The following is a 27,978-nucleotide window of genomic DNA, read 5'->3' as shown; positions in this document are numbered from 1 at the left end:
AGTCAGCCACCTTGAAAAGATATGAGAATTTAGACACAAGGCAAAATTTTAAACTTGTACTGCCTTTATCACAATATTAGGCATGATAAGAGAATAACTGACAAAACAGTTTCACCTTTCTGTTCCAAAAAATATACATCTGATGTACAAAACTCTGCGCATATAAACTTCCACACATGGTGGATGCTCCTGCTATAGAAGGACTGAATGTGTAATTAAATCTTATCATATCCATAAGGGCAGCAAAATTTTCACACCTCTGCTTTTTCACTGGAAGGGGTAACAGCATTGCTCGGATGTGCAACCTGTCAATTTTCAACTGTAGCCAATCTTGTTCCCATTGACTTGTGTTAAGGTGATCTTTTTGTGTGTTTCTATTTCTGACACTGAAGCTTCCCTGATAGCCTGAGCTATTTATGTGTCAACAGTATGCTCAATAACGATAAATATTCTACATTTGAATGCTCTATACAAAATTAGTGTATGATTCAGTCTGCCTTTGAGGAGCTATATGTGTCCAAGTCTCATACTACTGCAGTACCCCAGCCCCAGAAGTGATTAACAACTTTTTTGTCTATTCAAACACTTTTTAACAAAGAATTCACAAGAAAGTTTTCTGCCATCTACTTGAGCCACATAGCTAACATAAAAGCTGTTCTCTCTGGAATGAACAATTTTCCACCATTGTGCCTAACAGTGATTAGAACTGCTGCCAGCCCTAAGTTTGGGAATTTGTATTAGACAAATTTGTACCTATCCACTACTACCCATTCCCACCTGAGCTCCTGTATGTGGTCGCCAACTAGCAGCATTCAGGGAATATTTATACCTTACATAGCCTACAAAATGGATAAAATGTGCCTCAAGATATGAATTTGTATATGGGTCAATTTCCATCTCGGGACGCTTCACTTTGGGAACTTACTGAGTTGTCAAATGTATTTGGTATAAATTACATCTGGTACATTGGGGGACTAGGAGATGTGTTGCTATTTCTATATACTGTGAGGGTGTGCAATAAGTAATGCAACACTTTTTTTCTCATCCAATTTTGGTTGAAGGAATAAAGAATTTGCTGTGGGACAGCATTGAATATTCCCACTTCAACCCTTATAGTTTCATGAAGTTCCGATATGTGGCGATGCTATACATACCCTTCAAACTGGCATCTGTAATGGAGGGGCTTCACAAGCAGAGATATTCACAGGCATTTCCAGAATGTCTACAGAGACCTGGCAGTGAACAAAAGCATGATGAATCATTGGGCGAGGCATCTGTCATCATAGCAACAACATTGCATCATAGCAACAACATTGCACAAACCCCGATCTCCGTTGCACTGGCCGGCTGTGACACCTACAATGTTAGAACATGCAAGTACACTCATTCGAGCTGATCGATGGTTCACAATAAAACACCTTGCTGCTCAACTAGATGTCTCTGTGGGTAAAGCTGACACACTCATCCACCAGTTGGAGTACTCAAAATATGTGCACCCAGTGGGGTCCTCAATGCTGAACAGAAGACTATAAAGAGAAACGAAGGACCATCTGTGCGGAATTGTTTGTACATTATGAGGCTGATAGTGACAATTTTTTTCGAACATCAACATAGGCAATGAAACATGGATTCATCAGTTCACACCAGAAATTAAACAGCAATCCATGGAGTGACACCACACCACCTCTCCTCCAAAGAAAAAGTTGAAAGCTGCACCCTCAGCTGGAAGTCATAGGGACATTCTTCTGGGATTCTGAAGGGGTTATTCTGTTTGACATCTTCCCTCATGGTTCAACGATCAACTCTGAAGTATTGTGCTACCCTCAGGAAATTGAAGAAAATTCACTGTTTTCATTGCCACAAAAATGAAAAAGAACTACTTCTCCTACACAATGCAAGGCTTCACACAAATCTGCACACCTGTGAGCACCTCACAAAACTTCACTGCACTGTTCTTCCTCATCCACCCAACAGCCCAGCTCTCACACCTTCTGACTTCCATCTGTTTGGCCCAATGAAGCAGTAAGTGGATGTTGAGGAGGTTATTGATGCAGCATGATGTTGGCTCTGACAACGATTAGGGCATACAGGTCCTCCCAGAAATGTGGCACAAGGTCATCACAATGAACAGAAATTATGATGAAAACTTGGGTTTTGCAACCAAAAGAGTGGGGAGTAATACGGTGTATTTGAATCGGAAATAAAACAAACCTCCTTTAGGGGAACAAATGCATTGCATTGCTTATTGAACGCCCCTCATATATTGGTCTTTCTGTGTAAACCAATGACTCTCCTGGGAACGTCACATTTCATGTGGAGACATCACGTATGAGGCAATAACAATGCTGCTCTTGGTCTCAGTCCAGCAACCCGTTCTGCCTCGCCCACACGTCAAATACCAACAGCTTTCACAGAGCATTCTCAACCCATTACAAGTCCCAGGAAAGTAGGGGTGAATGCTTCCATATTATGTTGTCTGTACTCGACAGTCTAGTCTGTGGCATGTACATTAAACATGTGTAGTCCTGGAAGAGGGCATATTCTGAAACAATCAGCAAAGCAGTGTTAGAGGAACTGTGATTCATCTGAGAAGGTAAATAATTTCCAGTCCTCCAGTGTTCAGTTATGAGATTTGTGTGTGTTCAGTTATGAGATTCGTATGTCCAAAACAGATGAAACTAACATAAGTGTACAGCCAACTAGACCATGTATATGGTTGTGGAACACTATTTGCAGCAACACCCGATGAACTGTATGCTCTAAAACACTTGTGCTTTATCCAGGATAGTATTTTACTGTCAGTTTTTCGACAGGCTGTTCCTTAGTCTGCTTTACAGCTTCTATATTCATATTCTTGGATGAGGTACAGATATCCATTACCATGGGATCTTAACATTACTTGTCCATGCTATACAGCAATGGTAGCATCTGAACATTTAATATTCATTTCTACTGACTGATCCATCACAATCAGTCCTATGTCAAATTCAGTCCAGTATGTAGTTTTTTCCATTATCTCCATACAAGCACGATCTTCCATGCATGAAATGAAATTCTGGAAGTCCACAGAATGACCGTATACAACTTCCATAAATTCTTCACTGGACTCAGAACTTTTTGACTCACAAATTTCTTTTGTTGTAGGGGGAGGTGGGAGTGAATGGGAGCAAAATTTGGTGATTTAGGTGGATGTCGCAACAATTTGTTCTCCAAATCCATAATTTTTCTCATTCTTAGCTATGTGGGCAAGACTGTGGCCACAATAAAATGTGATGTTCTGCTTTCATATAATGGAAGGAATAAAGGTATCTAACCCGAGGGTGGAAGGGGGGGGGGGGTGAGAGAGAGAGAGAAAGTCTGCTGCTCAGCAGGCATAAACTCTCCTGCAGTTTCAACTGACACATGAATCTTAAATATTCAGTTCATTGAAATCTTAGTTCCAATAATAAAAAAGTAAATAAACAACATACCGGAAAAATATGTGCATACTTCTTAATAGAATTTTCACCTGCATCCCAAATTTGTAGTTTAAACAATATGATTTTGTCCCATATTTTAACAGGCCAGAATATATTTGATTTCTGTATGCCATGAGTTTCGGTATGAGGTATGCGACATCTGCTTCCTGCCAAACGAGCGACTGTTGCAGTTTTCCCAATTCCACTTTTGCCAGTAACAAATAGTTTGTATGACACCTCCTCAACATTTGATGCTATGCTTGGACGTTCAAGAATTCCTGAAAATGAGAAAATATTGTAAGCCAGAAACATATATGAGTTAAAGGGGAAAGTAGCCAAACATTTATTTCCGTATGAGAATTATCTAATTATTAAAAAGCAGTTATGGGTATATCTACATTGACATCTATACTCTGCAAACTACCATGAGGTGCATGGCAGATGGTATGTCCCATTGTACCAGTTATTAGGGTATCCCTGTTCCATTCATGAATGGAGAATGGGAAGAATGATTATTTGAATGCCTCTGTGCAGGCAGTAATTATTCTAATCTTATCTTCAAGATCCCTATGTGAGTGATACATAGAGGGTTTCACTATATTCTTAGGGAAATCATACAAAGCCAATTCTTTAAACTTTGTTAACAAACTTTCTCAGGATAGTTTATATCTACCTTCAACAGTTTTCCAGTTCAGTTCCTTCGGTATCTCTGTGACTCTCTGCCACGGATGACCATTCGTGGTGCCCTTCTCCGTATACATTCAATACCCCAATTAGTTCTATCTGGTACTAGTCCCACAGACTTGGGCAATATTCTAGAACTGGTCACACAATTTATTTGTAAGCAGTCTCCTTTGTAGATTGATTTAAACCGAAGTCTACCACCTGCTTTACCCATAACTGGACCTGTGTGATCATTCCATTTCATATCCCTACAAAATTACACACAAGTATTTGTACAAGTTGGATGATTCCAACAGTGATTGACTGATATTATAGTCATAGCATACAACGTTTTTTCATTTTATGAAGTGAAAAACTGTACATTTCTGAACATTTAAGGCAAGCTGCCAATCTCTTCTTCAATGTGAAATCTTATCAAGATCTGACTGACTGTTTAGCACCTTCTTTCAGATAGATAACTGCATCACCTGCAAAAAGCCTGATTTTACTATTAATATTGTCAGTAAGGTCATTAATATACAACATGAACAGTAAGGGTTCCAACACACTTCTCTGGGGCACACCAGCAGTTACTTCTACCTCTGACGATGACTCTCCATCCAAGATAACGTGATGTGTCCACCCCAACGAAAAGTCCTCAATCCAGTCACAAATTTCACTTGACTCCTCATGTGACCGAACATTTGACAATAAGCGTAGGAGTGGCACTGTGTCAAATGCTTCTCAGACATCAAGAAATACAGCAACTACCTCACTGCCTTGATCCAAAGCTTTTAGTATGTCATTGAGAAAAGTTAACATGATCGATGTTTTCGAAATAAATACTGGTTGGCACTGAGGAGGTCATTCTGTTCAAGATACTTTGTTATGTTTGAGCTCAGAATATGCTCTAAGATTCTACAACAAACTGGTGTCAAGGATACTGGATGGTAGTTTTGTGGACCACTTCTTGTAAACAGGCGTAACCTGTGCCTTTTTCCAAAAACTGGGCACAGTTTTTTGTTTGATAGATAATACGAGGGCAGTTCAATAAGTAATGCAACACATTTTTTTTCTGAAACAGGGGTTGTTTTATTCAGCATTGAAATACACCAGGTTATTCCCCAATCTTTTAGCTACACAACACTATTTTTCAACGTAATCTCCATTCAATGCTACGGCCTTACGCCACCTTGAAATGAGGGCCTGTATGCCTGCACGGTACCATTCCACTGGTCGATGTCGGAGCCAACGTCGTACTGCATCAATAACTTCATCATCCGCGTAGTGCCTCCCACGGATTGCGTCCTTCATTGGGCCAAGCATATGGAAATCCGACGGTGCGAGATCGGGGCTGTAGGGTGCATGAAGAAGAACAGTCCACTGAAGTTTTGTGAGCTCCTCTCGGGTGTGAAGACTTGTGTGAGGTCTTGCGTTGTCATGAAGAAGGAGAAGTTCGTTCAGATTTTTGTGCCTACAAACACGCTGAAGTCGTTTCTTCAATTTCTAAAGAGTAGCACAATACACTTCAGAGTTGATCGTTTGACCATGGGGAAGGACATCGAACAGAATAACCCCTTCAGTGTCCCAGAAGACTGTAACCATGACTTTACCGGCCGAGGTATGGCTTTAAACTTTTTCTTGGTAGGGGAGTGGGTGTGGCGCCACTCCATTGATTGCCGTTTTGTTTCAGGTTCGAAGTGATGAACCCATGTTTCATCGCCTGTAACAATCTTTGACAAGAAATTGTCACCCTCAGCCACATGACGAGCAAGCAATTCCGCACAGATGGTTCTCCTTTGCTCTTTATGGTGTTCGGTTAGACAACGAGGGACCCAGCGGGAACAAACCTTTGAATATCCCAACTGGTGAACAATTGTGACAGCACTACCAACAGAGATGTCAAGTTGAGCACTGAGTTGTTTGATGGTGATCCATCGATCATCTCGAACGAGTGTGTTCGCACGCTCCGCCATTGCAGGAGTCACAGCTGTGCGCACGCGGGAGATCAGACAGTCTTGTTTGACCTTGTGGCGATGATGACACATGCTTTGCCCAACGACTCACCGTGCTTTTGTCCACTGCCAGATCACCGTAGACATTCTGCAAGCGCCTATGAATATCTGAGATGCCCTGGTTTTCTGCCAAAAGAAACTCGATCACTGCCCGTTGTTTGCAACGCACATCCGTTACAGACGCCATTTTAACAGCTCCGTACAGCGCTGCCACCTGTCGGAAGTCAATGAAACTAAACGAGACGAAGCGGGAATGTTTGAAAATATTCCACAAGAAATTTCCAGTTTTTTCAACCAAAATTGGCCGAGAAAAAAAATGTGTTGCATTACTTATTGAACTGCCCTCGTAGTTAGAAGAGGAGCTAACTCAGCCACAAATTCAGTGCAGAATCTGACAGATTCCATCGGGCTCTAGAACTTTGGTCAATTTTAATGATTTCAGCTGGTTCTTAACACCACTGACACTAATACTTACTTCAGTCATCTTTTCAGTGGTATGGGGAGTACATTGGGATAATTCTCCTAGGGTTTCATTTGTAAAGTAACATTTGAAAATGGAGTTAAGCATCTCAGCTTTCATTTTGCTACCTCAGTTTCAGTTCCTGTCTCATTCACGAGGGACGGGACACTAACTTTCCTACTAATGGTCTTTACATAGAACCAGATTTTCTTTGGATTCTGTGAAAGATCACTTGACAAAACTCTGCTACAGTAGTCACTGAAGGCATCATGCATTGCTCTCTTGACAGCCAAACGCATTTCATTCAGCATATCTCTACCTGTGGCCCTATGCTTTGTTTTACACGTGCTATGCAGTAACCTCTCTTTCTTAATTTCATTCGTTATATTAGATGTTTTGGGAAAGCCTGCAACTGTGTCATTCATGTTTTAAATAATGAATATATATTTCTTTAGAAGTTGCTTTACAGTGACTGTAAATGATGGAGATTCCCTCCCATTGTGAAGCATTTTACTAGGTACATATTATCCAATGCGTGGTTAACTATTCTTTTAAACTTGAGCCTGAGTTCCTCTACATGCTCCTGCCTTGTGCTGAAAGTTTCAAGTTCCTCACCGAGATGTGACACTACTGATTTATTATCTAGTTTACTGAATATATATATCTTCCTGTTTGTTTTAATTGTCCTTTGTATTTTGGTAATCATTGCTGCCACAACCGCATAATGGTCAATGATACCAGTTTCGATGTGGAGGTCCTCAAAGTGATCACGTCTATTTGTTGTCATTAGATATAATATATTTCCATCATGAGTGGTGTACCTATCTGTTCTACATAGTTTTCAGAGAAGGCATTTAGTAAAGTTTCACAGGATGTCTTACACCAAACACTAACAAAACTGTAATTTTCCCAATTAATTGTTTGTTGATTAAAGTCTCCACCAATGATTATAGTATGATTGGGGAACTGGGATTTCCTCTAAGGTTTCCATTCACATCATGGGTAATTGGAATTCTGAAAACAGTAGCATGCACATTAGTCCAGCCAACATTATTTTACATTACAATATTCTGCAGTTTTTGTGTTAACCCAAGGGCACAGTACAAATCAGATGGAAATCATCCTAAAAGCTTGTCTGCCTTCTGGCATATGAGTGAACTTAGCTATTCTGTCAGGCAGACAGCTCTTTTGTTTAACAACCTGCTTCTGTTGCTGGATCATGGAATGCATTACACACCAATAAATATACCCCCATAATTAAGGGCTACAAGCTATGACTACTAATCTGAATGAGTCGCAGTATTATGGACACTTGTTCATAGTGTGTGAACTATTTGAGAATCTGAGAGCTTGTCAGAAGAATTTAGCCACCTCAACTTTGTATTTGTTCAGAATGCTTTGAAGCAAGTCTGTTTTGGATTTCAACTAACACAGATTAAACAAAGTGAACTGCCAAATGAGCTGATAAAGCTAACAATGGTGTTCTTGTAGTTACTGTGGCAGTCTTTTTCCAAAATTGTCAGCCTCCTCAAGAAGCAATGAATCAAATGTCTGTTGTTTCTTGGAATGAGTATAATAATTGCTGGCTCCAATAAAATATGATCTTGGCATAAGGAAACAAGGAATATACAAGATTCTTTGTTGGTATTAGAAATCTTCGATTGGTCAGATGTGTTTCACAATTAAAGATAGGTGAAGTGAACAACAAGATTAGGTCAGTGAGAAAACAATTATTGTGGTCCTCCATCTAGATACAGGACGTGGCAGAGTGTACAAAGAAATCAGAGATTTTCTCAGCTGTCTTGGCCTACTGTGACTTCACCATTAATAAAACCACTTGGAAAACATACAGGTAACAAATTTAACAAGACAGATAAGGCTATCAGCTCCATAAAATATGTGAACCAGCACTCGTATGCTAACACACTGCTACCTACAGAAGGAATTTGGTACGAATGTACCAATGGGTAGCCAAAGCCAAGACAACCAAATCAGACACAAACAACTTGCCCCAATTCACTTATCTGTATCTGTACCTGTAGGTAGGTGAATTTCCTGCCTTGCACAGCTGGGTCCTTATTTTTCTTTACCATGTGTCTACATGCCAATTTCTTCCACATTGCACTTGTAGCAAGTTACTATCAAAAACTGATTAGTCACAGAAATTCTTTCTAGTCATACCAGCATCTGAAGACTGCTAAAAGCTGCATCATAGGAGAAGAAAGGTACAGTTTCCACAATAGCACCTATCATCATGCCCGAGAGTTACCAGTATAAAACTATCATTAATTAAACCTTCACAAGATTATAATAACTTTTCAATAAAATGTTATATAGCAATACCCCAATGACCAAGACCAATCTACATCCATACTCTGCAAACCACCAGGCATTATTATCACAAAAGCTGACAGTGTGCCATCCTTTTATTCCACCATTTGTGAGGCCTCAATTTTTGTGAGAAATACATTGGGTCAGTAGTGCAGTTCAAACATTGTCGATGGTTTTATGTAGAGTATAAAGGAACAGTGTGTTGCTGACGTGAATGTTTTTGTACTGTCAAGAAAACCGACTAGTAGATCTACACCTACATTCTGCTAAGCACCATGAAGTTCATGGTAGATGGTATGGTCAACCGTACCATTTTTTAGGGCTTCTTCCTAGTCTATTCACATGTGAAGCATGGGAAGAATGATTGTCTAAATGTCTCTGTAAGCAATTTAATTAGTCAATCTTCTCATTCCTTACTTAAAACAGGTCCTTTAAACTGTGTAAGTGGGTATCGTGGGACAGTAGTTGTCTTCAGGTATCTCTCAGTTTGGGTTTCTCAGCATCTCTGTGACAGTCATCCAGAGGTCAAACAAACCTGTGGCCATTTGTGCTTATCTTTGCGGAGGATGACAAATTTACTCATATTGCTGAATGAAGTTTAGCTGCAGCACTATCTCAAGCTCTTCCATTCTACTGCACTGAAGGCACAAAAGGTTAGTTTTTCTTCTTTTTATTTATTGGCCCTCTAATCATTCTTGTACAAAACATGCATGGGGTGTACAAAAGGTGTATTATGTAATTGGACAAATAAGATTTGATGGTTGGTGAACTGAAGTGGTGTAATGGTCTGCTGGAAAAATACTAAGTAAATCATTTTCCTCACTACACATTATAGGATACATTAGTAATGCATTTTATTGAGCTAAGAAATCACAATATAGTGACAATAGAATAGTAGTGAATAGATATGAGGGTGGTCTGACAATTGCTTTCAGTTCTAACAAACAATGTTTATTCAACATAGTACAATCAAGTACAATCCATAGAAATAATAGTTTCAGGACACTGTACAAATTATTCTTCTGTGTACACAAGTTTACAAATTACAGACTAAAGATCTGTGTGTAATAATAAATTTTACATTTGTTAATATGGAAATAACAGAGTTACAAATATGTGTATTGTCATTACATCACTTCTGCATTATGTAAAACTATTTGTTTGACACATATACAAAGCACTTTTCATGAAGAAATCATCTACGAAATAAAAATCATTTTCATTTAAATTCTTTTTAGCTGGTCTTTTAATTTGTTAGCAGGGAAGGCTGAGAGACTTTTTGGTAGGGCAATGTCTAGCTTCTGCCCAATATTTGCTAACCACATTTATGGCAAAAATGTTTCCAGACGGTTTACAGGTTAAAGAATCTATATGCATGTCCCAATTGAGATTGTCCTGAATGTGATTGCTAAGGATTTTGTCCATTTTTCATTTTTCACAATGTCATTTCTCATGGATAATTTCGAATTCATATAAAATTCTATTTGTCTCTATGTTAAAATTCAGTATTTGAGTTTCCGAAGCACTTACATGTAAATGGCTTTCATCGAAATACTTGGCTATTTCATTGGTTACACTGTTGTGCAGCACCTCCAGACTGTCATAAGCTTTATGTTTGCATACAATTGATATACAGTCTGCATACAATATTCTTTTAGAGTTAGCAAAACAGCACTGTGTATCATTAACGTAAATCACGAAAAGAAGCGGTCCCAAGATGGGACCTTGAGGCGCACTATATTTGGTATCAGTAATTTTGGATTTGAAAGATCCACTGTTTGTTTTAAGCAAAACAACTTATTTTCTGTTGCTCATATATGTTTTTTATTAACTCACAGCCAACTCTTCTAATACCCAGGTTCCACTACTTATCAAGTAAAACTGTGATATTAACACAATCAAATGGTTTTTGTACGTCACAAAACACTCCAGTAACACACTCCTTGTTCTCTGTTGCAGTTATATTCTGATTTTAAAATATTAGATTGTGTTGACTCAAGAACGACATTACTCTTTAGTCTAGTCATGCAGGACAAACCGGAAATTTGAGCTGGACACAATGTGTTACACATTCCAAGAAATATCCTTATAGTGTTATTACATATTGTAGTGCTATTATTTATTAACCCATTAACCGCCATGATCCCCATTTGGCTACCAGATAGTTTTTGTCCCATCAGTTGGCAGCAGTGTCTTTGTTTTAATGCTGATTAGCTTATAATATTTGACAACAGTCTAACTGAAGTGAGTGACAGAGCAGAATCAAAATATTGCATTTGGTTTCTCTTGTAAAGTTGAATAAACCATAAATCAGATGGTAAGTCATGTAATATGAATATAACAGATTTTCAATTGTGTTATTTCTGTATTATTTTTATTGTTCCATCAAATGATGTGATCATACTGTAAATTTGTAGGTTACAGTAGCTCACAAATGTTTCTTTGTTCATTTGTTATTAGTAAATATTGTTTTATTACATGTTTTAAAGCGATACCCATTTGGGGATCGTGGCTAATACGAAGTACTTTCATACAATCACAATCACTGTATCTTATTTTTTTTACATATGGGAAACAGAAAGTTCTCACACTAGCTGAAGTAGAAGATATGATAAATGATCCTAACTTTCTCACCGAAGATAATTATGATGGTGTGATATGATATTGTAGCAGGACTTCCCCCTGACAATGTGGATCGTGTTTCCAATGCTGAAGAATTTGATGACGACATTTTGGAAGACACTTATCCTAACGATGTTCCTCGTAGGCTGGAAATTCATTCAAGTGTAATTGCAGTTGCCGATACCTATACAGAACCTCTGGCCAAATAAGACCCTAGTACTTCATGGCCCACACGGTCAAAGAAGTGCAACTTTGAAATGGTGAAAATAGTTTCCAATTGGTAAAAAGTTCAGCCTGATTACAAAAAGACATTTGGGCATAACAACAATACAAATGGAGCTATGGAACACGTAACTTCTCTCAAAGGAAAATCAGCAATCAAACTTTTACGTTTTCAGTAGACTGTCTTTGAAAATTTGTAGGCTTTTTATGCCTTACAGGTTACCATTCTTTGCCTCAGTAGCAAATGTATTGGTGCGATGATGAAGATTCAACATTAGAAGTTTCAGAAAACGTTTCTCCAGAAACAGGCATTTAGAAATAAAGAAAAATTTGCACTTCAGTGACAATTCTAAACTGACAGATAATAATTTGGCAATTGCAGATTTCAAGATACGCCCCCTCATTGACAAAATGGATCAAAATTATATGAAATTTGGTGGTTTATATATATATATATATAACCATTGATCAGCAGATGGTCAGATATTACAGGCATCATCACTTCAAAAAATTTATTCATGGTAAACCCACATGGTTTGGGTTCAAACAGGTGCAGAAACAGGATACTACTTTCATACAGATTTGTACACTGGGAAAAGGAACGATGCCAATGAGGTGCAAGGTTTGGGTGCATCAGTTATAATAAGCAAAATATCTATGGTGAACAATCCCTCTAACCACATTTTCTTTTTAGATAATTTTTCACTAGTTTTGATCTAATGAAAACCTTAACAGACCAAAATGTAGCAGCAACAGGAACAGTTCAATCAAACCGGATAAATAAATGCCCTCTCAAGTCAGATAATAAATTCAGAGAGGAACCTTGTGGAGCTATGGATTACAGATTTGATGTCAAAAGCAAAATATTCTGTGCTGTCTGGAAAGATAATAAATGTGTCTGAGTCTTGTCAAACCATCAAGGAATATATCCACAGAAGAAAGTAAATAGATGGTCCAGATTGGAGAAAAAAGATATCAAAATACCCCAGCCTCTCTGCATACATCTCTACAATAAATTTATGTGTGGAATGGATAAACTTGACTGGTATATAAATATATACAGAATAAAAATATGTGGAAGGAAATGGTATTTTCCCATATTCACAAACATAATTGATTCTGCAGTAGTGAATGCTTATGTATTATACTGTCATGCTAACAGCAATATATCCTTTTTAGAGTTTAGAGGCTACCTACACACACACACACACACACACACACACACACACACACACACACACACACACACACACACACACACACACACACACACACACACACACACACAGTCTATTCCTTATCCTAGAAGTCTTGGTAGGCCATCACTGCAGAAAAAAGACCTAGAAAAGTGTTCCAGAAACAGTGAGAAAAAAATCCATTGGGACATTATCTAGAAAGAACCTGCGAAGGAAAACAAAGGAAATGTGTGATATGCAAGAGGAACGTAAGAAAATAATGTAGAAAATGTAATGGAGGCTTACATATGGAGTGTGTGGAACAGTGGTTGGTTGGGGGCTGGGTCCCTTGTTGCCAGTGAAATAATTACACAAGGGGGGGGGGGGGGGAGGGAGACGTACAGCACATTAACAGGAGAAAGGAAGAACCAGAAGAACAACAAAAGGACAACCAATACTACTATGGACAAAACATGAAAAGAAAACCACAGAGAGAAGCAAGAAACAGGTAAATGGGATAAAAACAAGAGAACAGATGACCGTGGCTGGCTGAACATGAGAATAAAAAGGAAAAGCCAGCCACTCTGCAACACATCAAAACATCCACCCTAAAAGCATTAGAGTGGAGAACACAAAGGGGCAAAGGACATGTGCTAAAACTTATATAGAACAATAAAACCCTCCATCACATTTAAACGTAAAACTAAATTAGCCAATGGGGCATTGTCAGCTACAATTAATGGCAACAAGTCCGGTAACTGAAGAGTCCATTGCAGGACAGCCAAAGGATGAGAGCTCACCACGATATGGGCCACTGTCAGCCGGGCGCCGCACCGACACTGAGGTGGGTCATCATGACGCAGGAGGTAGCCGTGTGTCACCCAAGCATGGCCAATGCGGAGCTGGCGGAGAACCACAGAGTCCCTGCAAGAGGCCCACATGGAGGACTGCCACACATTCTTCATCTCCTTAATGGCACGCAGTTTGTTGTGCATGCTGACGTTATGCCATTTTGTCTCCCAAAGCCACAAAACCTTGCGGTGTAGTACTGAACGCAGGTCAGCTGCAGAGAAGCCGATCTCCATAAGCGGTTTCCGCGTAGTCAGTCTGGCCAACCTGTCAGCAATTTCATTGCCTGGGATTCCAAAACTTCATTGCCTGGTATTCCAACGTGACCTGAGGTCCAGACAAACACCACTGAATGACTGGACCATTCCAGGGCATAGATGAACTCCTGGATGGTCACTACCAAAGGATTACAAGTGTAGCACTGGTCGATAGCTTGTAGGGTACTCAAGGAGTAAGTACACAAAAGAAATGACTCCCCAAGGCATGAATGGATGTGCTCAAGAGCGCGAGATATTGCCACCAGCCCGACAGTGAAAATACTGCAACCAGTGGGCAAGGAAAGCTGTTCAATATGTCCCCCATGGACATACGCGAAGCCGACGTTAGCATCAGCCATTGAGCTATCAGTGTAAACCACTTCGCGGCCTTAGTACATGTCAAGAATCGAGAGGAAGTGGCAGCGGAGAGCCGCGGGGTTAACTGAGTCCTTAGGGCCATGTGAAAGGTCCAGACGAAACTGGTCTAGATGTACACAATGGAGGTGTACGAGTATGAACCTCAAGTATAGATGGTAAAGGCAAGGACTCCAGTTCGAAAAGAAGGGATCGGACACGAACTGCAATTGGAAGCCCAGACCTGGGTCGCCAATGCGGGAGATGAACTGCAGTGGGTGATATAAGGAGACGGTGATTCGGATGCTCAAGAGAACTACAAACGTGTGCAACGTAATTGGCCAGCACCTGTGCACACCTAACCTGCATTGGAGAGACCCCGGCCTCCAAAAGGACAATAGTCACCGGGCTCATCCTAAAAGCTCCTGTCACTAGGCAAAGGCCACAATGGTGCACTGGGTCGAGTAAACGCAGCACTGAGGGTGCTGCTGAACCATGAACCAGACTCCCATAGTCGAGGCAGGACTGAACAAGGGCTCTGTAGAGCTGCAGCAGTGTAGAGTGATCTGCACCCCAGTTGGTGTTGCTCAGGCAGCAAAGGGCATTGAGCTGCTGCCAGCACTTCCGCTTAAGATGACAAAGGTGAGGAAGCCAAGTTAATCGGGCATCGAAAACCAGTCCTAAGAATCAATATGTCTCCACTACAGTGAGTGGATTGGCACAAAGTTCTGGTTCTGGATGAACGGCATGATGCCGACAGAAGTGCACAACACACAACTTTGCGGCCGAAAACTGGAAGCTGTGGGCTAGAGCCCATGATTGCGCCTTGTGGATGGCTCCCTGTAGTAGGCACCACTCAACAACACCAGTACTGGTGGAGCAGTACAAAATGCAGAAGTCGTCTGCATACAGAGAAGGTGAGACGGACAGTCCTACAGTTGCTGCTAGACCATTAATAGCCACTAAAAATAGAGATACACTCAATACAGGGCCCTATGGGACCCCATTCTCCTGTATATGGGGTGAACTATGGGAGGCACCAACTTGGACATGGAAAGTACGAAGCGAGAGGAAATTTTGGATAAAGGACAGGAGCGGACCTCGGAGACCCCACTTGTATGATGTGGGAAGGATATGATGTCAGGCTGTGTCATACACTTTTCGTAAATAAAAGACGGCAACCAGTTGTTGGCATCTGGAAAAGGCTGTTCAGATGGCAGATTTGAGAGACACAAGATTATCAGTGGTAGAGCGACCTTGGTGGAAGCCGCCCTGTCGTGGAGCTAGTAGGCCACGTGACTTCAGGACCCAACCCAACCGCCGACAGACCAGATGTTCCAGCAGCTTACAAAGAACGTTGGTCAAGCTGATGGGCCAATAGCTATCCACATTAAGCGGGTTTTTATGGTTTGAGGACCACAATGATGGTGCTCTCCCGCCATTGTGATGGAAAGACGCCATCACACCGGATCCGATTGAAGATCACACGGAGATGTCGCTTGTAGTCAGATGACATATGTTTAATCATCTGACTGTGGATCTGATTTGGCCCAGGAGCTGTGTCGGGGTATTTGTGCAAGGGCACTGAGGAGCTCCCACTCTGTAAATAAGGTGTTATAGGATTCACTGTGGCATGTAGTGAACGAGAGGACTTCCCCTTCCAGCCACCGTTTGAGAGTGTGAAAGGCCGGGGGGGTAATTCTCAGACACAGAGGCTCGAGCATAGTGCTCAGCAATTGCAATTGCGTCGGTAGACAACATCCCATTTACATTAACACTGGGAGCACCTATTGGGGTCTGGTACCCGAAAACACGTTTGATCTTAGCCCAGACTTGGGAAGGCGATGTATGGCACCCAATGGTCAAGACATATCTCTCCCAACACTCCTGCTTCCATTGTTTGATAAGTTGGCGAACGCGGGCATGGAGATGTTTAAAGGCTATGAGGTGCCCCAGAGTAGGGTGCCGCTTATGCTGCTTTAGAGCTCACAGATGCTCCTTAATCGCTTCAGCAAATTCCGGCGACCACCAAGGGACTGCCTTTCACCGGGGGCACCCTAAAGAGCGAGGGTCATGTTTGCTGCCACAGTAATGATTGTTGTAGTCACCTGCTCAACCATCACATCGATGTTACCATTTGGGAGAGATTCAAAGGTGACAGCTGAGGTCAAAGTTTCCTAGTCCATCTTGTTTAAAGCCCACCTGGGCAGGTGTCTGTGGGCCTGATCCTGGGGCAGTGACAGGAAAAAAGGGGTCACTACAACACAGGTCTTCATGTGCTCTTCAGTGGACAGATGGGAGAAGTCCTGGGCTGCAAATTGATAAATCAAAGGCTGAGTAACTACCATGAGTCACACTGAAATGTGTGGCGGCCCCAGTACATAAGAGGCAGAGGTCGAAGTGAGACAGTAAAGTTTCGACATCTCTGCCTTGGCCAGTAAGCTCGGTGCCACCCCACAAGGGGTTATGGGCATTAAAATCTCCCAAAAGTAGGAAAGGTTTAGGGAGTTGATCAATCAGTGCAGTTAACACATTCAGGGATACTGCACCATCTGGAGGAAGATATACATTGCAGACAGTTATTTCCTGTGTTGTCCTTACTCTGACAGCCACAGCTTCAAGAGGGGTTTGAAGGGGCACAGGTTCACTACAGACTGAGTTAAGGACATAAATGTAAACTCCATCTGACACTCGATTATAGTTGCTACGGTTCCTGTAATATCCCTTATAGCCAGTGAGGGCAGGGGCCCGCACTGCTGGGAACCAGGTTTCCTGGAGGGCAATGGAAAAATCATGTATAAAGCTTAACAGTCGCCGTAGGTCAGCGAGGCGGTGGAAAAAACCGCCACAATTAGACTGGAGGATGACGTCATCATTAGACTGGGAAGGCATGGAACATTCAATAAGGCAGTTTACGCCTCTGGGTCACCTGCTGCCACCAACTTTTTGCCTGAGCAGTCTATATCCATTGTGCCTGAGGGTCCAGTGAGCTCTAGGTCTTCATCGCACGCCAGCATCTCCACCTCATCCGCAGACACAGAGCTTGTAGGTAGTGGTGGTGTGGGTGCCACCACAATTCTCTTGGTCTTGGGGACATTCTTTTTGGACTTCTCTTGCTGCTCCTTGGGTTTCCCTGGCTGGGAGGCCTTCACTGATTCAGTCTCCGGGACTGAGGGTGAGCATGAAGCCCTATGACCAGCTGCTTTTGGGCTCTTCAGTCACTGGTGGGAGTCATCTTTCCCTCTAGCAGAAACCTGGGAAGTGAGTGACCCAAGGGACCCCTTCCTAGCAAGAGGAGCCGAAGAAGACTTATGCTTCTCCAACTCAGAAGTAGGGGAACTGATATCCCCGATGGTTGGGAGAGGGCTCCCAAAGTAGGTGGTGCGGGAGCAACAGGGAGGGAAGTGCCCCCCCCCCCCTCCCCTCCACCATCAAGGAGGCATGTGTCATCTCCTGGTTCTGAGAGGTGACAGGAATGCAAGGAACTGATGGGGCGACAGCCATTATAGCAGCGGCGTAAGAGGAGCTCATAGCCACAGAATGTAGGCACTCAAATTTCCCCTTAGCCTCAGTGTAGGTCAGTCAGTCCAGGGTCTTATATGCCATGACTTTCCTCTCTTTCTGTAAAACCCCACACTCTGGCGAGCAAGGTGAATGATGCTCTCCGCAGTTGACGCAGATGGGAGGCAGGGCACATGGAGTACTGGGATGTGATGGACGTCCACAATCTCGACATGTGACGCTGGAAGTACAGCAGGAAGACATATGGCTGAACTTCCAGCAGTTAAAGCACTGCATTGGGGGAGGTATATATGGCTTGATGTCACAGCCGTAGACTATCACTTTGACCTTCTCGGGCAATGTGTCATCCTCGAAGGCCAAGATGAAGGCACCAGTGGCAACCTCATTATCCCTTGGACCCCGATGGATGGCCGGACGAAATGAACACCTCGCTGCTCTAAATTGGCGCGCAGATCGTCATCAAACTGTAAAAGGAGGTCCCTGTGCAATATAATACCCTGGACCATATTTAAACTCTTATGGGGTGTGATGGTAACAGAAACATCCCCCCACATGTCACAAGCGAGCAATGCCCATGACTGGGCAGAGGATGCTGTTTTTATCAAAACTGACCCAGAGCACATTTTGGACAAGCCCTCCACTTCCCCAAACTTGTTCTCCAAATGCTCCACAAAAAACTGAGGCCTCATGGACATGAAAGATTCCCCAACTCTTGTACCTATGAGGTACTGGGGCGAATAAGCTTCACTGCCATCCTTAGCCTGGCTTTCCTCCCATGGTTTGACCAGGGAGGGAAACAATTTGGGGTCATATTTCTTAGCATTGAAGTTAGACTAGAAGTCTGCTGGCAGCAGACCACCAGCAAGAGATGTTGTACTACGCTTCATGACGTGTCATCCGCCCTGATGCCACCCACTTTGACCAGGGGACCTCCCCACAGGTGCCACCCAGCCACAACAAAGGCCACCTAGCATGATGGCCCTTGCCAGGAGTTCCGATGCCCCAGGCTGACAGGCACCTACTCCTTGGCATACGTGGGGAATTAATAGTGCAGGCATCCGCAGAGTGATCCCTGTGTAGTCAGGGGGCTACAACCAACAGGGTACATGGCGGCCCCACCACAAAGGACTGGCTACTGAGCTGGATATGAGGTTCAAAGAATTCCATGGTCATTGTCGGCACAGAAAATGACACTGCATAGTGGGTGGAGGAAAACACACCCAGGAAGGTGTCCTCGCCCAAGAGATGGAAGATGAGCGGGACTGCAATGCCTCGACGAGAAAGTGGGCTAAAGATCTCAATGCACGATGGACATGATGCACCATGTAAGGTGCCCTTCTCCAACTGGCTCGCTCATCAGGAAAATTTTGAAAAACGGAGGTCAAACCCTGCATGGGACCATCACATCAAGGCCAAAACGTGTGAGACTCCTTTTGGTTGCCTCTTACGACAGGCAGGAATACCTCAGGCCTATTCTAGCCCCCAGGCCCGCAGGGGTGTATGGATCAGTGGCCTCAATAAGTTTTTTATTTACACAAATGTAAAAAATGAGTTCATATGAAATGTTACTTTTATTTATGTCCAAATAATTACAAATAAACAGAACTGTAAAATATTATCGCAAATAAAATTTGTTTCCAATTATTCCTTTTTTTTCCATGTCATCTGCCATGATCCCCATTTGGGGCTTTCTGGAAGGGGAAAAAAAGCTGCTATACTTTTGAAAAATGTATTATGTAGATAAAAGTGTTATGTCAGGTTCAAATCTCTTACACAAATAAACAGAATTTCTCAGGAAATAAAAAAAAGAAAAAATTGGCAGTTAATGTGAAAATCATTGTAACTGTATGATAAATTTTTGACATGTCTCCTGTAAGCAAACCAAATGGATTGCAAACGTATGCCATGAGATGAATAAAACACATTTCACAATTCTAGTAAACATAACTTTTCAAACTACCTTAGTAAATGCAGGTGAGACTGAGATGGGGCTGTAGTTTTCAATTCTAAATTTATCACCTTTCTTGTTAATTGGGGTACTTGTGCTATCTTTAGTCTACGCGGGTAACTACCTGATGCAGTTACACCAAATTTGCTGCTGTGGCCACAGCATCAGATATATTACATGTGCACCTTTTTAATGTGTCGATAAACAATTCATCATAGCCTGCTGATTTTTTATTTATCTATGTTTTTTTAATTCCTTGCTAGTAGTTGCGGCCAAATATAAGCTTTGTTTGACTAGAATACCCTTGTATCTATGTTGTTGAAATGTTCACTGATGGATTTTTCAACAGAAGAAAAGTACTCATTAAAAACATGCAACCCAATATTGGCTTTTGACAATACTCTGTTGTTTATGGTAAGATCAAAAGTCAATTTGTTCCTATAGTTCACAAAGTTATTTATTACTCTCCAAACAGCTAAGCTTGTGTTAGTACGGTTCCCTAACAATGTGCGTACATATTTACTTTTACATTCTAATGGCAGATCTTTGTAATACTCATGATAATTCTTACATTCCACCTTTAGGCTATTATTATTGCTATTCTCTAGCTTTGCACATTGGAAACGTCTGATTTCTTTTCCTGCCATTTACACTCCATGACTTACGCAATCATTATTTTGATTATTTTTTGTCATTATTTACTGGCAAGATCATTTCTTGACATGAGACATAGAAGCAATAATATAAAGCTGATGCAAATTCACTGAAAGTAATGCAGTTCTTTTCACACCATAGTAAACTTTGTAGCATACTGTTGAGATCTTTAAGACTGTCACCATGAATGTTTCTTTTTGTCACAGATTGTCTGTTTTTGTTACTGGGATGGAGATTTTCAGCTTCTATCAGTACCTGTACAGCATCATGATCAGAAATGGCAAGCCCCACAACTGATGCACTGCACACAAAATGATACACATTGTCAATGCAAGACCACCTGTAGTGGATAAGGTTAAATTGATCGAGTTTTATCACTACTTATTTCGACCCAGCGTCAATAGACAGCAAGTCAATGTTTATATCTTAAGTTTGTATTATGTTAATACAGCCATTTTTATTGCAGTGTTCACTGTGTCTGTCAAAAAGCGGGTCATTAAAAACAACAAAGAAAATATCTAGGCTACCACAGCAAGGCACGTAAAATCCTGTAATCCTTTTCTGCCACTTATGGTCAATTGCTTGTTGCTCTATTATACCCTCCATGCAGGAACTACATACATCTGTTATGTTTAGTTACTATTTGTAACTGCAAGGTTAGTTGCACCACCACCACATTTCACTTTTCTGCTGAAGGCAGAGCAGAAGATCACGAAGAGTGGCTGACAGACACTAATAAGTTAATCTGGGTATGAATGTTCATTTACAACCAAAACATCAGGATGATCAATCCCTGCAGTTATATCCAATTCAGTGGGCTTATTTCTGACACTTTGAAAGTTCTGTTGAATTAATTTGAATGTAAGTTTGGACTGGTAAACACTGGCTGCAGGTGTCACTCTACTGGATGGTTTGTTCTTAAGGCTGTGAAAATTCCTCTGTATGATATTAGAGTCGAGTTTCTACAGCTGGTTTCGGTGTTACAGGCTGTCTAGCAAGCTTTACAAGTTTCCTGGCTTGCTTATAGTGGCTGTTTGTGTGGCAGATCATGTTTGGATGGGTTTTGCCATTCCACGGCAACGCACTTATTTACGACGGTGTAAACTTTCGTCTGATTTAATTTTTAATTAATTTACTGACAATCATTTTACCTCTTTTATTCGTGTGCATACCATTATCTTGATTAAAAAAAAAAACATAATCACTCCGTTATACGAGTCCTGACCGCTACTTACAAAATAAGATTTGGTATAATTTACAAGCAAGAACGCAATTCGCAAGCTGCTACTCTAAATTAAGAGTTCAAGACGAGCTCTTCGGAAACAGCATTGTAATAAGAATACGTGTATGATTCATTCACTAGACAGGACGAAAATTATTACCAAATGTTTTCCTGCCCGTGGTTTGCGGGTTGTAAAAATGTTGAAGCATTGTCTCTCCTTCTGCCGAGCTGTGCCAGTCTAGTGATATAATATTTCCAACGCTGAGATTCATTTCTTAAAAGCAAAAAGTTCTCGTTTAGCAAACCACTTGACACATGCGCAACAGCTACACGATCGTACAGTACACGAAGCTTGTTCAGTCGCGCACTGAGCCACTGACGCACTCGTAACCACATAACACCAATATTGCAATATAGTAGTGGTGGGCAGGAAATCGCGTATCTGTTAGAAATCACAGTGATTGAGAAGTCACAGATATCACAATAACAACTTTACAAAATCTAACTGCGATTTCAGTTACAGTTAGCAGTCGCAAGTAGCATTTCACATTCAACGCCGTGAGCCATCTGTTGGCCGAATTCCGTACTGTTTTCTGCGATTTCAGTGACAAATCGCGGCTAGAAGTCGCAAGTAGCAACTAAAAAGCACAGTTAACAGTGCCATCTGTTGGCCAAAGTTCGTACTACGCTCATCTCTGCGACACGCCATCGAGTCTAACTGCGATTTCCGTGACAAGTCGCAACTAAGAGTCGCAAGTAGCAACTAAAAAGCGCAGTTAACACTGCCATCTGTTGGCCAAAGTTCGTACTACGCTCATCTCTGCGACACGCTATCGAGTTTAACTGCGATTTCCGTGACAAGTCGCAACTAAGAGTCGCAAGTAGCAACTAAAAAGCGTAGTTAGCAGTGCCTGAGTGCCATCTGTTGAGCAAAGTTCATACTATGCTATTCGCTACCGAGTCAAACTGCGATTTCTGTGACAAATCGCAACTAAGAGTCGCAAGTAGCAACTAAAAGCGCAGTTAACATTCTTTTCCTGGTGCCATCTGTTGACCAACGTACGTACTTCGTTACGAGAGCCTTGTGCCTCACGAGATCGACGTGCTGTGTGTGCATAATGCTGAATATGAAGGGCTTATTTCAATAGTGGTACAAGTCCACTTTTGTTCATTTTGAGATACAGAGTCGTAAAGTTAAATGAGCGCTGAAAAATCTGCAGTTGAGATACCAGAAATATTCAAGCATATGGCTTCTTGCTAGAGATGAACCTTTATTTATGTTTGTTTGGATCATTAATTTCAGAAGCATTATAAACAGAAAGTGGAGGTAATGGACTTGTACCACTATTGAAATAAGCCCTTCATATTATATGACGACATGCACATTCAGCATCAGTTATGGTTGGCCAAACACAGCTGTGACTCCGAATGTATTATATTAATAAGAAGCAACATTGCCTTTTTCTCCTGAAAATATCAAGTAACGTAACAAATGTGTTTGATTCTGCTTCCAATATGACAGTTTTGGTTAATACTCCACATGCCTACAGGACTTTGCAATGTTAACACAGCAGAACTCAGACACCTGTATAAGTGTAGTGAAATAAAAACAGTATTATTGTGTCATATGAATGTCTCACTTTTGTTCCGACACAGTTCAAGACTCGGGAGAAAAGTTTTACACCTGGTGTTCTACATGGCAACTTCACACACAAGGACTTTTTGCCGACACTACTACCACCTACATAAGTAAGCTTTTCCTGTGTTACTTTCAAGTAATTCACTTAAGCTATTCCTGATTTAACTGTAAGATCTGTACTTCCCACTTTCATATCAACAGCCTCAAAATGCATATTGTAGGCTTCGGGATATGTTACAGGTCAGCGTCACACCAAGATTGTGGAGAAAGAGGGGGGGCGGCATGTCACTCTCCAACAAGTGTTTACCAATAAATATGTGGCGGAAAATTACGGGTATAGGACGGCTAAACATGTGGAAAATGAGATTTTCATTATTCGCTCACTGTATTTAACATTTATTATTCCTTTAAAATCGCACAACAGCTTCAATAAAACACAGTTTAATCACTCATCTGCACACTTATTTCGCAATAATGTCACTTTTAAACCGTAAATCCTCTAAGAGCTCTCTTGAATCTTCACGAGTCTCTCCCAACAGCCTTGTTGTGGATAGATACATACAGCAACCAGAACTGTGTCTGCAAAATCACAAGGATTATTAAACAATTTTTGCTGTCACTAATTACAAGCAATATAATTGACAGAGTAGATTGCTAATATTTGCTGTAATGAAAGCCACTCAATGGGGTATATTACACATTTGCAAGAACGATCTCACTTAAGTAATTAAGTCCATCGAAACACTTAGAAACTAACCTCTCGTCTGACGAAAACGGTCTAAAGACGCAGTGGCAATTTCTCCAGATCTGCTGACAATGATATTTTGAGTTATCACTTTACTGAGTGACTGAAATGTAGTTCGGGTACCTGAGAACATAACAATATGTTAGAATTCATTTTCTAAACACGAACTATTACGGTACTGTATGGCTACTTACATATTAATTACACTATTAATATTTTCACAGTTGTTTCTTTAATACAAGATTAAAGCCAACGGAAGAACAAACGTAAAACATACTTACCAATGACAGGTTTGTTGAGATGCAATTTTCTGTGTGGACAGATGTAGCTTTTTCATACGGTGGTAAGTCGCAGAAATCGCAGGAGTCACAGAAATCGCAGAAGTCACAGAAATCGCAGAAGTACATCTACATCTACATCTACATTTATACTCCGCAAGCCACCCAACGGTGTGTGGCGGAGGGCACTTTACGTGCCACTGTCATTATCTCCCTTTCCTGTTCCAGTCGCGTATGGTTCGCGGGAAGAACGACTGTCTGAAAGCCTCTGTGCGCGCTCTAATCTCTCTAATTTTACATTCATGATCTCCTCGGGAGGTATAAGTAGGGGGAAGCAATATATTCGATACCTCATCCAGAAACGCACCCTCTCGAAACCTGGCGAGCAAGCTACACCGCGATGCAGAGCGCCTCTCTTGCAGAGTCTGCCACTAACATCTCTGTAACGCTATCACGGTTACCAAATAACCCTGTGACGAAACGCGCCGCTCTTCTTTGGATCTTCTCTATCTCCTCCGTCAACCCGATCTGGTACGGATCCCACACTGATGAGCAATACTCAAGTATAGGTCGAACGAGTGTTTTGTAAGCCACCTCCTTTGTTGATGGACTACATTTTCTAAGGACTCTCCCAATGAATCTCAACCTGGTACCCGCCTTACCAACAATTAATTTTATATGATCATTCCACTTCAAATCGTTCCGCACGCATACTCCCAGATATTTTACAGAAGTAACTGCTACCAGTGTTTGTTCCGCTATCATATAATCATACAATAAAGGATCCTTCTTTCTATGTATTCGCAATACATTACATTTGTCTATATTAAGGGTCAGTTGCCACTCCCTGCACCAAGTGCCTATCCGCTGCAGATCTTCCTGCATTTCGCTACAATTTTCTAATGCTGCAACTTCTTTGTATACTACAGCATCATTCGCGAAAAGCCGCATGGTACTTCCGACACTATCTACTAGGTCATTTATATATATTGTGAAAAGCAATGGTCCCATAACACTCCCCTGTGGCACGCCAGAGGTTACTTTAACGTCTGTAGACGTCTCTCCATTGATAACAACATGCTGTGTTCTGTTTGCTAAAAACTCTTCAATCCAGCCACACAGCTGGTCTGATATTCCGTAGGCTCTTACTATATCAGGCGACAGAGCGGAACTGTATCGAACGCCTTCCGGAAGTCAAGAAAAATAGCATCTACCTGGGAGCCCGTATCTAATATTTTCTGGGTCTCATGAACAAATAAAGCGAGTTGGGTTTCACACGATCGCTGTTTCCGGAATCCATGTTGATTCCTACATAGTAGATTCTGAGTTTCCAAAAACGACATGATACTCGAGCAAAAGACATGTTCTAAAATTCTACAACAGATCGATGTCAGAGATATAGGTCTATAGTTTTGCGCACCTGCTCGACGACCCTTCTTGAAGACTGGGACTACCTGTGCTCTTTTCCAATCATTTGGAACCTTCTGTTCCTCTAGAGACTTGCGGTACACGGCTGTTAGAAGGGGGGCAAGTTCTTTCGCGTACTCTGTGTAGAATCGAATTGGTATCCCGTCAGGTCCAGTGGACTTTCCTCTGTTGAGTGATTCCAGTTGCTTTTCTATTCCTTGGACACTTATTTCGATAGTAGCAGAAGTCACAGAAATCGCAGAAGTCACAGAAGTAGCAGAAGTCGCAGAAATCGCGGAAGTAGCAGAAATCGCAGAAATAGCAGTGGCGGAGGGATACGCGACTTAGGTTCCTTAACTGCGACTCTTAACTGCGACAAATCACAGTTAGGAATAACAGATACTGAAAAGTATCATTCACAGAAATCACTGATATCGGAAAATCGCAGTTTAGCCCATCACTACAATATAGCTCGTAAAGTATCTAGTATCTACTATCTACATTTACTGCGATAGTGGATACTTTTTTGTCACATAAACAACGGCGAGGGTCATTTGTCGTCCAGGCATGTGGAAAGAGGGTCGATAAGTTGGGAACTGAGGGAACATAAAAGGAAATGTCGTAAGAAAGAATATTGAGTTCACGCCCTTTGGAGTGACAAAATCATGAGTGAAAAGTTTTACAACTTCAACAACATCGAAAGATTTTTTTTCAATATTTTAGAATGAACGTTGAAAGTTTCGATGAACTACTCCGCTTTGTACCTTCATTAACTCACAAGAAATACGAACACGAAATTGTTTGTTCAACTTGAAGGAAGAGTTGCTGTAACGTCAGGGTAAATAGATGAAAATAAGTAATTTTAATGATTTAATTTCTGTTAATAATAAATTAGACGCAAATTTACAAATTAGCACTAAATAAGTGCTCACTACCTCCAGTAACATTGTAAGTTAGCTGTAATTATTATGAAGACCAAATAATGAGAGTAAGTTTAATGAAAATAAACTTAATTATATCCTAATGATGTTTTATGATGAAACACTGTTAAGGATCATCATCTACATCTATACTCCGCAAACCACCGTGAGGTGCATGTCTGAGTGTGCGTCCCACTGTACCAATTATTAGAGTTTCTTCGTCTTCCATTTACGTATGGAGCGTGGGGAGAATGATTGTTTGAATGCCTCTGTGCGTGCAGTAATTATTGTAATCTTATCTTCACAACCCGTATGTAAGCGATATGAAGGGTTTTGTAGTACATTCCAAGAGTAATTATATAAAGCTGGTTCTTGAAACTTTGTTAATACACTTTCTCGGGATAGTTTATCTTCAAGAGTCTTCCAGTTCAATTCCTTCAGTATCTCTGTGACACTCTCCCACGGATTACACAAACCTTTTACCATTTGTGCTGCCTTTCTCTGTCAATGTTCAATATCTCCTGTTAGTCCTGTCTGGTACTGCTCCCACATACTTGAGCAATATTCTTGAATCAGTCCCACCAGTGATCTGTGAGCAATCTCCTTTGCAGATTTATTGCATTTCCCCAGTATTCTACCAATAAACCGAAGTCTGCCACCTGTTTTACCCACGACTGAACTTATGTGATCCCTTTCCGTATCCCTACAAAGTGTTTCACCCAGGTGTTTGTATGAGTTGGACGATTCCAACAATGACTCACTGAACATTTAAAGCAAGTTGCCAATTTCTGCACCAATCTGAAATTTTATCAAGATCTGACTGAATATTTATGCAGCTTCTTTTAGATAGTGCTTCATTATAGATAACATCATCATCTGCAAAAAAACCTGATTTTACTATTAATATTGTCTTCAAGGCCATTAATATACAACATGAACAGCAAGGGTCCCAACACACTTCTCTGGGGCACACTGGAAGTTATTTCTACATCTGATGATGACTCTCCATCTGTAGTTATTTCTACAACTGATTATGACTCTCCATCTGAGATAACACACTGAGTCCTCTCTAACAAAAGTCATCAATCCAGTCACAAATTTCACTTGATAGCCCATAAGATCGTACTTTTGACAGTAAGTGCACTTGTGACACTAAGTCAAATGCTTTTCAGACATCAAGAAATACAGCATCTATCTCACTGCCTTGGTCCAAAGCTTTCAGCATCTCATTGAGAAA

General features: G+C 41.2%; 1 protein-coding gene and 1 long non-coding RNA gene across 2 annotated transcripts in view; both read right to left on the bottom strand.

Annotated features, from left to right (window-relative positions):
• LOC126190805 (ciliogenesis and planar polarity effector 2-like) overlaps positions 1-22,186 on the bottom strand; it is a 32,473-nt gene extending 10,287 nt beyond the window's left edge. Inside the window, exons 1-2 of the mRNA XM_049931364.1 lie at positions 21,913-22,186; positions 3,471-3,736 (exon numbers count right to left, since the gene is read on the bottom strand). Of these exons, the coding sequence (XP_049787321.1) occupies positions 3,471-3,736; positions 21,913-22,024 (378 nt within the window). The 5' untranslated portion in view covers positions 22,025-22,186. The remainder of the gene's footprint in view (positions 1-3,470; positions 3,737-21,912) is intronic.
• A 1,653-nt stretch (positions 22,187-23,839) lies between these two features.
• LOC126088563 (uncharacterized) lies at positions 23,840-24,533 on the bottom strand. Its single transcript, XR_007519967.1, has 3 exons — positions 24,418-24,533; positions 24,149-24,259; positions 23,840-23,970 (listed from the first exon to the last, which is right to left on the bottom strand). It is a non-coding gene; the product is annotated as an uncharacterized LOC126088563 (long non-coding RNA).
• Positions 24,534-27,978: the final 3,445 nt, after the last annotated feature.

This window comes from Schistocerca cancellata, chromosome 6, assembly GCF_023864275.1.
Source record: "Schistocerca cancellata isolate TAMUIC-IGC-003103 chromosome 6, iqSchCanc2.1, whole genome shotgun sequence".
Taxonomy (NCBI): domain Eukaryota; kingdom Metazoa; phylum Arthropoda; class Insecta; order Orthoptera; family Acrididae; genus Schistocerca; species Schistocerca cancellata.
This window is presented reverse-complemented; position numbering and strand designations above follow the sequence as displayed.